Source organism: Nyctibius grandis, chromosome 1 (genome assembly GCF_013368605.1).
Source record: "Nyctibius grandis isolate bNycGra1 chromosome 1, bNycGra1.pri, whole genome shotgun sequence".
Classification (NCBI taxonomy): Eukaryota; Metazoa; Chordata; class Aves; order Nyctibiiformes; family Nyctibiidae; genus Nyctibius; species Nyctibius grandis.
In genome coordinates this window covers 418,460-432,145 of record NC_090658.1, presented here as the reverse complement: position 1 = coordinate 432,145, position 13,686 = coordinate 418,460, and the positions used below count along the sequence as shown (strand labels likewise).

General features: G+C 45.1%; 1 protein-coding gene across 1 annotated transcript in view; it reads right to left on the bottom strand.

Annotated features, from left to right (window-relative positions):
• CFAP61 (cilia and flagella associated protein 61) overlaps positions 1–13,686 on the bottom strand; it is a 99,734-nt gene that overhangs the window by 14,475 nt on the left and 71,573 nt on the right. The window contains 5 exon segments of the mRNA XM_068416302.1: positions 1,851–2,056; positions 3,822–3,913; positions 4,406–4,733; positions 8,093–8,385; positions 13,511–13,685. Coding sequence (XP_068272403.1) covers positions 1,851–2,056; positions 3,822–3,913; positions 4,406–4,733; positions 8,093–8,385; positions 13,511–13,685 — 1,094 coding nt within the window.

Genomic DNA, 13,686 nt, shown 5'->3' with positions numbered 1-13,686 from the left:
AACACCATGAAAAAGACCGACGAGACCTTGCCACAACCTGAATATTGAGTTTCTTCCAGTGCTCAAAATGTATGAGCTGATCGGCATCAGCTGTGACAAGGGAAGGAAATTACCTGCTGCCTGAGCCCACATCTCACACAGTTGCATCATGCTCCTTCAGTTTCTACTTAACACCTATTGACAACATAGTGTTTATGTGAACTTTACATACGCTGTGTGCCATTCCCCTCTTGTCAAAAAAACCCAACGCTTTCTATGAATCAAAATCAATCCCTGTAGCAGCAATAATTCACAGGTTTCACGCTCCTCTCAGCAGAGGAAGGTCTCCTGAAGTGAAATTTGTAAAGAAGCATGTTTGTCCAAGAAACTTTAAACCTCCAGCTGAAGTTTGGGTTCATCCCGCCTTTCAGTACACGATGAGAAGGAAAAAACGAGGAGCTAGTTCCTTTTGGACCACAGCACACCCTTTACAGCAAACTTTTACAAACTTACCTAAATAACACTGTGTAATCCGACAGTTTTGCTACCATTTATGCCTGTCTTCAAATCAGTTATAACAAAATCAGACCTGGAGACTTTTAAGGCACCGCTATCAGCTTTGTGTCGTGATAAACATTTACCATTTGTTCCTGTGCTTGGCTTTCTGCCTCTAAGCCAGCTTTCGTAGTGTGGTACTTCACTTCTCTTTCTGTGACAATTTAGGTTCCCAAGCCACCACTTGTGAGGGATTTTTTAAAAATGAAAATCAAAATAAGATGTATCAGCAAGTTCTTCTTTACCTCCTGTTCCAATTACATGTTCAAAGAATTCCACCCTATGAATAAAACTCAAGGCTGGGTTTTTTTGTTTTGTTTTAATCAGGCTTGACCTCCCAAAGCACTTGTTTTCACTGAGGCATAAGGAACAAACCAAGTTTGAGGTTTTAAGGCAGGTAATTTTTTAAGATATGAAATTCTGGAGAAGTAGCAGAAGATTAAAGATATGGTGGATCACATTTTTTTCAGATACTCCTCTCTCCACAATAACTTCTTTAATTAAGTTTGCATTTCCAAAAGCAATGAAAAATTCTCTCAGAGGAAACAGCACATAAATCTCGGCTAGAAATAGCCAGGCTCTTTAGGCTCTCTCAGCACTTGAGAGAACCTCAGTCCTTGCCTTGGAACACCTGGTCCCCAGGCTGCCCTGCGCTTGCTTGGGCACAGCGGGCAGAGGGGAGCAGCTCAGAAAACCTGCAAGGCCTGTTCCACTGCTGCAGAGCGCTGTGGTGGGAGATGGGGAACCTCCACTAAACGTGCAGAGTCCTGACACAGCTAGAAAATTAAGTTAGAGTAACCCCTTACACAGAGAACACCATCTAGAGGATAAACTTCAGGGTTTGTCACCAGATCAGCAGGCAAGTTGTTGAGTGTGACTACCATGGGTGATTTAAAACCCCCCGAGAAACCCTTGGCTTAAAAATGTGATTCAAAGTGAGAAAAATACTGACTTTTAAAAGTGACTTCCAAATATGAATCTTCAAAAAAAAAAAAAATTGTTCAGGTTCAGCTTAATGAGTTAAGCCTACTAAATATTCTAAGCAAAAGTTATAAAGATACTGAAATGCTCTTTCAGATGAAAGACGGTCAAGTAAACCACTGCTCCTTCCCTAAATACATCTCGGACACACAGCTCTTCCCAGGAAGGTCTTCAGGGCTTGCATTACCACTGAAGATTTTGCCAAATAATGGAAAATATTTTTTAAAATCTATCTTTTGTTCTAAGGGAAAACAGCCAGAAAATAAACTGTAATAAAATAAAACTACAATTCTGCCAGAATGTAGATTTTCTGCACAACGTTGAGTTTCTCTTACCTGTAAAGATCTGTGATCTGCCCTTCGCTCCAGCGATAACACAGATCGTTAAGGAGACGCTCGTGCTGTCCGTACAAGCAAACGTAGTTGGAGACAGGAAAGGGTTCTTTTGAGAAGCAGGTGATGCTGTCTACCATACTGTACTGGTTGATATGCATCCTGAAATAATTCCCCTGTCTTGCCTCTCCAGTTATCATCTCCATCCCCTGGAACAGAAAACGTAAGGAAAGCTGTGGAGACAGAACAACCACCTGAGCTGGCACACGGACAGCATCAGCTAGGGTTTCCTAGCCAAAATTTACCATTTCTCAAAATCCACAGCCCTTTATTTTTCAATCAACAATACCCGTTCCTGGTAACGTGGTTTATACAACAGGGCCTTTGCTATGGTTTGGACACAAAGGTTTTCCATGTGGTTTGGACCTTCATTAACTGCACACAAAACTGTGCAGCTACGACTGCGTGAGCAGCACGGGCTTCTGCTGCCTAATCCCCAGCGCCATCTGAGACACCTAAGGGTATCTGGGCCATCCCAGCTGCGCTGGCAGTTGGGACACAGCATCCATGGGAGACCTGTGACCTCCTGGAGCAGCAGCTGGAGGTCAGGAGGGATGCCCTGGGGCATCCCAAGCAACACTAGATGCCTCTGTTTAGGCAACTGAATTGAACTCTATTCATCCTAATTTATTATACGGAGTCCATATTATGGCATACACATGGTACATCATAATTTACTGTAGGATACCATCCTGATGAGTGAACACCACACTGGTATGCTTTTACTCTCTCTCCAGCTTTATAACTATTTTATATATGTATATACAAACAGTATATATGCAGAGTCCAAATGATGGCACTTGGCAGAAGCTATACGAGTGTAGGGAGAGGGTTGATACTACCACACTAATCAGTCACGAGCAAACTTCAATGGTAGAACTCAAAGATTTATCACATAACAATTAAGCATTTTTAGCTTTGTATAGAAGTTTTCCAGTAGTCCGAGGTGTGATGTGTTGGAACAGCTTCCCAACAAGGACAGACATGCCCAGAAGGACCCTGCTCAGCTCAAAACCAAACTTCTAGGTTTTATAAATGGCACTATGTACTAGATGGTTGCCTGCAACTGCAGGAGGCTGGGCTGGGCCTCTTAGGACATTTCCTTCAGGCTATGTTGTAGACTTTTAAATGATGAATTACTATTGCCTTTAAAAAATATGTATGGATATACTTACATTACATACATGTGCATATGTATGTGTGTGTGTATATATACACACACCAACATACACATACATATATGATTTAGAATTGTTCTGTGACTCACTCTTGCTAATTCAAACCAGGGCTGCCAAGTGTGGCTAACACCAACTCCACTATCAGTAGAAGAATAATAATGTTGGATGTTGATGCTCAAACTGTAGCATTTAGTTTCAGCTAGTTAAATCAATCACTTAATAGAAGGCAAAAACGTAAAGATTTGTTTCAAACCTCACACTGCAGTGGGATGAGCAAACAGCTTGGAGCTATTTTTTAAAGCTGTATTTATGTCCCAGTTTTATATATCTCTAAAACCTGTTGCAAGGTTTCTCACCTTGAGAAAGCCCAATATTGGAAAGCACGGAAATGAACATCTAAGAGGTTCAGTTAGTTACAGGATCCATACTTGTTCACCAGCTGCACCTGATTTATATGATGCACCCAGGCTTAGCTGGCTCTGGATTTGTTGTTATGCAAATCTGATGGCAAATACCACCACTACTACCTTGGTGTGCTGTGTATTAAACATGGGCTAGGAGTTTCAAAAGGAACATATTCCGTATGACTGAGAAAATGGCTTGTCTCTCTCTACAGAATTAAGCAGAAAGCCATCCTGACAAAGAGAGTACTGAGGAAAAGCCACATGATGCCCTCCCAGCCTGCGCTGGGACAAATGGAGGATGAAACAAAGAGAAGTCAAATAATGTGACTTACGTGATCACACAGTGCAAGTTCTAAGTCCAAGCGGATGGGGATTTCTGGTTTGGAAATATGCAAGTAATTATAACCTCCAGGAAGAACACCTCCTGCCATAAATGAAAACATGAGATTTATTAAATCATAAAGAAGAAAAAGTATTTGTTTGTCCTCCTTCTCCCATCATCTCTTTTTTTTTACTAAGTAGCTCTAAAAAGAAAGCAAGGAACTTTGTTTTGGTGGACTTCACATTAGAAACTTTTTTTTTGGTACTGTTATACATATTTGTGCAGTAGCCACACACTAGAAGTTCTGATTATAGTTTTATTGATCTTGAACTTGGAATAAAGACACCGAGTTTCACTGGAAACGTGCCATATTTACTGCAAAATAAATGAAAGCACAGCTTGGTCCCTTAATAGCAAAAATCCACGGCGTAAGGTTCTGTTGCAACTCACCTCTCTCCACCGACTATGTCAGGAGCTGTGAGGACTTTACCAACATCAGATGGCATCTGAGGTGAGATGGACCTACCCTCATCATGTAACAGCAAAAATACCAAAGAGGGCATGAAGGGATGACAGAAATCCATTCTGACATACCTTTAATTTTACAGCCCTTGTACATGGGGATGAGTCCACCTGAGCCTTCTGGCGGCTTGGAAAAGGGCTTGAGGGCTGGGTCAAAGAGACTCAGCATAGCTGTAGCCAGCTCACAGCCAATCTCTCTGGAGCTGAAGTTGCTGTGTGTCCATTCCTCTGCATAGTACCTCCTGGAGAACTTCGTTAAAGGACCCGCAGCCCTGATGCTGACGTCATTAGTGCGGAATTCAGTATCAATCACAAGTCTTCCATCAAAAACGAGGCAAGCATCATTAATTGCCTTAAAGGTTTCATAATCCACTGTCCTGTAGGCAAAGCTAAAAAATGCCTGAAAAAGAGATGTAAATAAGTGCAGGTTATTATACATTAGTTACTGGCTAATTGCATAAATCTAAATCTATGTTTTGCTCTGAATGTTGTTATTTTAAAAAACAAGAACATGAAATAAAGTCTGATTTTATATTCACAGACACATCCTTCTGATCCAGTTATTTACAGCTACTAAAATTAAAATAAAAGACAGCAGAGGATTACTCGACTCATCTACTTCTGGTTATTAGATGAGTTTTGTTTTGAAAACTCTAACATTAACTCTGTCAAATGGCCTGAGTGGATGTGCATATTTTCTCTGTTAGTATGAGCACATGAAATAGACTTGAGCCCTTTATGAAGTCGGTTTTCTTCCTTCAAATGCTCAAGCCCAACTGAAAAGCTCAGTAATACAAAAGTACAATGTACTTTGTTTTTTAGCAGGATAACTGTGTATTACAAATATTTTTCCAACTGTTGTGCCTAACTGTTTACCAACAAACTACGTTACTATGGCTACCAGCCCAGGGATAGTCAATGAAATGGAAAGATAGGAAATTCAAATTGTTCAGAGGAAATGTCATCCTCATTCAACCTGCAGCTGCAGGATTTAAGCCAGGGGAAGCCGTGGAGGCCAAGAGGCTTGTGAAAGGTACAAAAGGACTGAGTATTTACACGAAAAGGAGAGCATTCAGATTTATTACAGCTGATAGCGATGTAGATTTTGGAAAGCATATCCAGACTTTGTCAGGACTGAAACACCTCCCTACCTACTCCAGCTCTGGGTAATCCTTGCTTTAGGAGGCAGACTGCCTTGTACCTCCTCAGCGCTTGGGATGCTGCCCCTGCAGCGGCTGGGGCTGGCCGCTCTCAGAGGCAGGGCACAGGTCTAGGCGGAGGTCAGGCCCGTCTAGATCCTCCAGGCCAGCCCAGAGGAGGCTGTGCCCGTGAGCCAAGTGCTTGGTGCGTTTGGCAGTCAGTTAGTGAACCCGGTAATGAGCACGGCAGACACCGATCCACTGTGTTTTGGTTTGTGGGACTGAAAAAAGATGCGACTTCCATTCTTTGAAAACACTGCCTGGGCTGTCCTACTCCTCCTTACAGAACTGGCCCTGGGGTAGGGGTTTATCTTGGGACCAGCATCTGCTGAAGCCATGAGCTCATCTTCCCCACAGGAAGATTTTGAGGGCATTGAAAGAAAATCACCCTAAATCCTTAAATTCCTCCTCTAAGTCTCAAAGAAAAAAAACTAGCGATAATTCCCTTCTCTTGTCTTCTTGTGGCACCTGCACAGTCCCTCTCCTGGGATAGGAGGAAGCAGATCAGACCTCGTGGTCTGCAAAGGGTACAGGTGAAGACTGACCATCTCCCTGCTACAATACAGCTTGTGAGGCTCCAGAGGCTTTACAGAGAGCCTTCCCCTTCACCAGTGCCCTCAGCTTTTAAAATGATCAGACAAGTCGGGTGTTGCTGCCCACCATCGAGAAATATTACTGTACAGGCTGAGGAAAGGGTGAAAAGTTATCAGACGAGCACGTGTTATCTTGCTGCCTTCGTCTTGGACTGCCCAGACATAACTGTGCCAGGGCAAACCAGCACCAGTAGCACATCCTTCCCTTAGTGTCAGCCTCAGGGGGAACACGGCTGTGACCTGGGTAAAGGTATTACCCAGTTACACCACCAAAGAGCTTTCCCATGGACTAAGGACAAGCATCAGATGCACAGGACCGGCTGGATGAGCCAGCGGAAGGAAAGACACGGGAAGCAAAGGGGGCTGGAAGGTTTAGCAGCCCTGGTACGGCAGAGACGTGGCAGCAGAGGAGCCAGAGCCTCTGGGCTTGCTCATACACAAAACAAGTAACCAACTACGCGCAGTTAAGGGAATTCTAACACCACCCAGCAGGTCCGAAATGAGGGAAGCTCTGCCCGAGAGGCAAGGGGAGCACACAGCGTCACCGGCGGGGAGGGGACGGCTGCACCCTCCGGGCTGGGAGCCATCTGTCAGCCCGCGAGGGGAGGGAGGGAGGCAGGCTGCCGCTTTAGGGAGAGAGGAGATTTTCTCCTGTTGTTTTTATCCTGCAGGACTCAACAAATTAAGCCCCCAAGAACTGCCAATCAACAGTTGATACTGGCTCAGGTCCCAAAAGGCCCAGCGCGGCCGCAGTGCTGATTCCTGCACAGCCTGCTCCCCTGCCAGCGCAGCTGCCTTCCCAGCGGAGCCCTGTCCTCCTCGGAGCCCTGTCCTCCTCAGAGCCCTGTCCTCCTGGGCGGCCAGAGGCAGGCAGGAGCCACGTGAGACAGCTGAACCCGTTCTGGAGAACATAAAGCCCCCGACATCACAAGTGACTGCACGTCTCTCATCTTAGAGTCTGGCTAAGAGAGACCTTGGGAGGGAAGAACCACGGCTGGAGGAAGGACGGGCACGGGGCACAGAAGGGCTGCAGATGAGGAGAGAGTGGGAAGAACATCACTACTGATACGGGGACCAAAGTCAGGAGGCTGCTAGCAGATACAAGTGCTATGCCAGGTGTTCACCTCCATCAGGAAGGGCTTAACTATCCATACGTTAAGAAGAAAAGGGTTGGGAAAACCCAGTGACTTGGAGCTTGGCAGTGCAGGGGAGCCGGCAGGGAGCACCGACCCCGGGGAGCTCTCCGGGGCGGGCACACGGCGCCTCCTCCCCAGCATCACCAGACACTTGCTGCACAGAGCAGCGTGCCCACGGTGGGGTGTGCTGGGGGGGCATACGGCTGCCTACGGGTGCACGGTTCCAAGTGACTCTCACTCACATGGAGCAGCCCAATCAAGGCAAACAGATCTATTCTGCCCATTAGGAAAGGCTAAAACCTGTCCCAGATCTCACAGTGGGGCCATACCTGTGAGTGTGCCTATAATTCACTTAGAGATTGATACTTTAGATGAACAAAAATGTAGTCATTAACGTAGAGGGAGAAAACGCTGCTTAAAATGTATTTTAATTAAGTTACATATTAGGCCTCTATTCTAACATTATTGGCTTCTACTATGACTTAAATCTTAATTAAATGCATATAACTCTAGACAGGAGTTACTGTACGCATTTAAATAATAAAAGGATTTCTGGAATTATTTAGAAAATGAATTAACGGTATTTGTCACTTAGCAGCGAACAACTATTTGTGAGTCAGGTGACTTAAATACATTTCAATCCAAATCAGTCAGGGCATTAACAATGGGTTTATTTGGATTTTTCAAAAACAATCCTTTAGACTAACAAGTGAACGCTCAATCCTCTGCAGACAATGAGAAACCAGACAAACCAGCGAGGGACTATCTAAATTTGATGGTCTTTGTCTCAAAAAGCAGACTGAAGGAAGTACAATGCAAGCATGGACTTACTGAGCACTGCAATTGAAACGGTTTTGTGTTAGTCGTGAAGGCAGCAGACGTGATCAGGCCTGGGTCGCCGCCTTGGCCCCACTGCGCCAGGACGCTGTCGCAATACACGGACACGCCGGCCCCCGCCAGCGCCTCCTGGACAGCACCTTCGACTGCGGTGTTGTTGAGGCAAGTAACGTTGGAGCCGAGGGGAGGCTGTACGAGATGTAGGCGAGAACCACCAATTCCAAGAGATAAGAGGGTTTCTACCGTGGTGTAAATGTCAATTGTGTTCCCATAGACAATGACGTTCCCTAAGGGAAAAAAAAAGGGGGGAAAATTTCTAAGACATACAATGAAAACCTTATTAGTATAACTCAGATGATAATAACACGAAATTGCTCTCTTTGACCCTCTCGTTTCTCTGATGCTATGAAGCAAACAGTGTTACCTAGCAACAGTAGCTAAGATAATTTAGTGAAGAATCTGTACAAAACATCCCACAAAGTAGGCAAGTACTTAACACAGAGGTACGACATTCATTCTGACCCCATAATTTGAAATTATTTTGATTGAAAATCCTCTAGGGGGGAAAAAAACCCTGTTTTTATTTTGTTCTCCCCTCGCTCCTCAATTTTGCTCATTCAAAGGACTTATTGGCAGGGGGGGACGGGAACAAATTAAATACATCACGCAGAAAAAAAGCACAAACTGTGGAAAGGCCAAGTTATAGAAAACAGGCCGTTGTGCAGTAGGGGAGGGCGAATACGTGAGGGTGGGAAGGAAGCAGGTTCTCTGTGGGCATAATGTGACTTCAGCCTGATGGCTAAAGCCCTCCTGGCACAGAGGGAGGCAGGGCCGGGATGCATTGGAGCATCCGTGCGTTTTCTCTAAGGACGGTTTAATATAAAACACAAACATTCCTCAGCAGGGACTGGAACATGCTCCTCTCCTCCCTGTTCCCTCTATCCCCCTGCTCAGAATAGGAGCCTTTTTTCTGCTCCGTGATCCACTAAGCCTTCAGGTAATCCATGCAAAATCACACAGCTCTCGTAGGACGCGCTGGGAGCTCCTTTCCTGGTGGCTAAGGACCCTTTCCCACAGGTCAGGTCTGGCGGGTGTTCCATTATGCCAAGGATGCACCAAATGCACGTTCCCAGTGCACTTAGTGTCCCCTACCTGGCAGCACTGCTGGGCAGCAGGGGCATTTATTGCCTGCTGGGAAGTCCCTGGCAGACACAGGAACGAACTGAGCCATGCCTACACAAGCTAACACGTAAACATCCTTGCCACAGAGGACAGCCTGCGCTCCAGCGTGGAGCTGGGAGAAAGGAGACTGCAGAAAAGCTAACACCCCCAAGTGTCACCTTTCCAGGTAACGTGTGTAAACCAGAAGCAAGTCAGTGCACAAATCCCAGGCCATCCTGGGCTGGCCCAGGCTCAGACTGAAGCTGACGGGTAACACGGAGGATATAAGGCCTCGTATGAGAAGACTGATGATATGGCAGAAGTTTCTCTATGAGCTCCATGAAAATAACTTGTAGTCTGGCACTGAAGGACAAGTGTAGGGTGGAATGTACTAGAGAAAAATCAGTGTTGAAACATACGAGGTGTTTCAGGAATGGCCTTTAACTGACACAAAAGGCAGCTGGCACTGGCTCCCCTCAGACTCCATAGCAGGAGCTGCAACCAGAATTTGGACAAAGAGCTGACCTTCCCACAGATCTGGCTTGATCCCGACTTTTGGCAGCATTTGTTTTCCTACAGGGCACTGCAGTGAGCAGTGATGAGCAGGTACGAGAGTGCCTCATGCAACTAACTTGCACGTTTATCTCGGCATTGGCATTTATGTCTCACTACAAGTGACAGCATCCCCTATAACCTAAATGTTATTAGTTCATAGGCTAAACTAATTTCACTGGGACCATGTTTTACTGCATGAGACACAGAGCAATACTAAACAGAGCATTCACAAAGCCCTAGCTCCCAAGAATATTAATGATAAAAATTGTTAACGGATGTTCTATCATTCCCCTTTGACTACAAGGTTATTTTATTTGTCCATATCAGTTTGGCTACTTGTAGCTGCTAAATAAACATATCTCTTCATAACTGCCAGAGGAAAGAATTGCCCCATGATTATACATGCTCACAAATTATGGAAAGCATATTTTTACTGTCCACATCAATGACCAGAGGGGCAGAACAATTTTACCTGCAAATATATTCATCTGAAATCATAAGAAGAAAGATCTTACTGCTTTCATTAATATAATACAGAACACATATAATATGTGATAATGGGAACTCCGTACAATGTATACACTGCTAAGCTGACTTTCCAAGCCAGAAGAACCCGTGCCTGCCAGGAAGCCTGTCTGTAGGCAATACTGTCCTCATGAGAGCCAAAATAGAGAGATGACATGAGACTGATCCATTTTTTTTTCACTGCTGCAGCAGGGTGTAATGCAAGAAGTAAACAAGAACTAGTGGTGAAATACCAACTCCGATATATTCGTTATATTAGCACACCTAATGTGCTAACAGTGCAGGTAAGAATGTGGCACGTGGATGCTGACAGCCTCACATCACATTTACACTTCTTCAATTAGCAAGGGGTGAAAAACATGAGCAGCTCAAGAGGATGCAGTGGCTGGGAAAGGGGAATGAGAAGTGCTCACCAAAGGCAGAGCCTAGCAAAGCTCTGGTCTGGCTCTAAGGCAAGCGAGTCTGGGCAACTGAGAGATCCTCAGCACTGGGCAGAACCGGCCTCTCGGGAGGGCAGTTCAGTTATTGCATTATCTGTTGGCATTTCTGTAGAGACGAGATCAGACTCGAGCCCTGCATTTCTCAAGGAAAATTAAAATTCTGTTTTATATGGTAATATTAAATACAACTGCATTAGATGAAGGAAAGCAATGCTCCTTTGCTGGCCTCTTGTAAATCAACAATTTACGGTCTCAGCTTATTACAATATTAGTGGCTTTTTAGATTATAGCACTAGTAGTCTAGGAACTACAGATATTCATTATGGACTGAAATTATGTTCACTGGACAGATAGCAGTTCCTCAGGATGCTTTTATTATTTAACTACATGAAAATGTATCTATCTGTGAGTAAACACCATAATCTTCCACGGAAAAAAGCATCCATAAATAAAGATCGTTAGAGCAGTTTTACCATTTATTACTGAACGCCAGCGTTGGGCTGCAGAGCGGGCTCGTTCATTTTCCACGAGTGGAAGCACAAGACTTCAGTGACCCTAGCATGACCTGGATCTTTTTAGTTTGCAAAAGCTGAAGGAGCAAACCAGTATTAGCTAAAGCATCGGTGGCTCCGGCTGGTGATTCATGCACTGGAATTTTAATGCGATAGTATTCCTACAAACACACTTTGAATAAGGCAGTAAACTATGTTTAGGTAAAAAGAAAAAATAATTGCTCCATTTTGGGCCATTAAAGCAGTTTTGTTCCTTACTTTACTTCCACCCTACTTTTTATTTCCATGGGAAGTGCAGGGCTAATCGGAGATGAATTCCAATTAGTCACAATTACAGTTATAATAGGTTACATGCATTAGGCGGCTGGGTTTCATCAGAGAAGCCGCAGCGGCGGCCGTCGGGGCTGGTGCTCGCCCTGCTCCCGGGCCCTGGGTGGCAGCAGGCCCCGGCCAGGGGCAAAGGCCTCCGGCCCCGGCTCGGGGCACCCCGCTGCAGCGGGCCGAGGCGCTGGCAGCAGCACGCGTGGCTCACCCCTCTCCCCCGGGCTCCTGGAGCCACACGCCAGCCTCCCCCGTCCCCTCTCCTCGCCTGCCACCCCGCCACGGCGTGCACGCCGCTGCCGGCTGATCCTGCTCTGCAAGAAGCACCCACTGATTTCATCCCGAGCGAAGTGGCACCCAGTGCTCACAGAGGGAAGAAAAGCAATTAAAAGCCCTACCTTAACTCTTAATTAAAAGCTGCTCTCAAAATCAGTGCCACCAAATGAAGATTCCATCCAATTAAGCCAATAAGACCGGCACTGTGAAGCTCAGTGATTCACGCTTTCCTTCAAAAGGCCTCCAGGACTACAGGTGGTCTGGAAGGCGCAGCCGCCCTCCCTTGGGACGCCGTGGGGCTCACCCAGCGGGGCTGGGCACGGCGGGCTGCAGGCCACTTTTGATAAACACAGCAACTGGCTGAGCAAGAGGAGCACAAACAGAACAAAGCTGCATGGAGAAAAGACTGAGTATGAGCTGAGAAGAATGATTATTATACCTGAAGTGGGAGGATGCAATGCGTGTTTCTGTGCAGCTACAATAACCAGCACACGTAGCTTCACCAGCCACTTCAGTTCTTTAAATATAAGCAAATTGTATTTGTTAACATTTTGAATTCTAGCATGTTTAAAACAGGTTAGCAGGAATCCGACAAGCAATACTTCACAGTTTTGATGATATGAAGTATATGAGGTGGAATATTACTGTTTATTGAAGGCAAAACTAGGATCTGGAGAATTTCAAAGATGGAAAGTAAATGCAAACGTAAACCTTTGGCCCTCCCAGTAGAGCGGTAGCATGGCCTGCAGAGAGCTGACAGACATCCAGCTCAATTGCTGAACCCCACAGGAGCCCTGCCTCTGCACCTCCGCGAGCCCATCGCCTCTTAGCCCGTCTCCAGAATAGGCAGGGGCTGAAAAGAGGACTCATTTTCAGAAAGAGTAGGGATCTTGGATGCAGCTGTGAGCAAGTCTGGAAGAACAACGTTTGTAAGAAATACAGCCCGCAAACAAAGCAGGGTGAGGAAGAACAGAAACAGAGAGAGGTGGAGAAGGACTTCTCCAGCTGGGCACTCTTCATAGCTTACATCTGCAGCGGCAGAGAACACGAGGTGGGAAGAGCAATGACAGAGCTGGAGCCATAGGCATGGTGGGGAGAAACCAAATAACCCCAATAACCACCAGTTTTCATTATGTGCACAAATGTGTGATTTTAAGGGTTAGAAAGAAAATTCTGGGAGCCTGCATTTCTATGTGAAAATCTGTAACTGATGTAACCAGATATGAAGATGACAGATACTGAAAAAACCCACTTCCTAATTCAGACCTGTTTTCTTTGTGTTACGCCTCAAATCTAGATATTTTTCTATACAACAGAAAAATGTATCCACTAATTAAATTACTATTTAATTGGCTAATTAATGACTCCAGCCAGATTTGCATTTGGGACTCACTTTGTTTTATATAATAATTATAGATAATTAATCTATCTCAAGCCTTTTTTTCCTAGCTAAATATGCTGGGTATCAAAAATGACAACAAATTGTAAATTAATCTGGAAAACAAAGCACAGCAGATGAAAGACTTTGTTAGAACTAATCAGGCACCAATTATACCATGGAATTAAGGAAACAATAAGCCTAGAAAACATTTCTGCAAATGTGTGTTAACAAAAACCCCTACCTTCTGAGCTGACAACGTTTTCTTTCAGCCAGTGCATTGCCTTTAAGCAGTCCTGATCATCATTGAGAGTGAAATGGTTGGAAGGGACTCTCCCTGTGTATCTCTGTGGCCACTTACTTATGACTTCTCTATTAGTTGGGAGTTTGCTGATATCTACTCCAGTGGGAGACAGGACC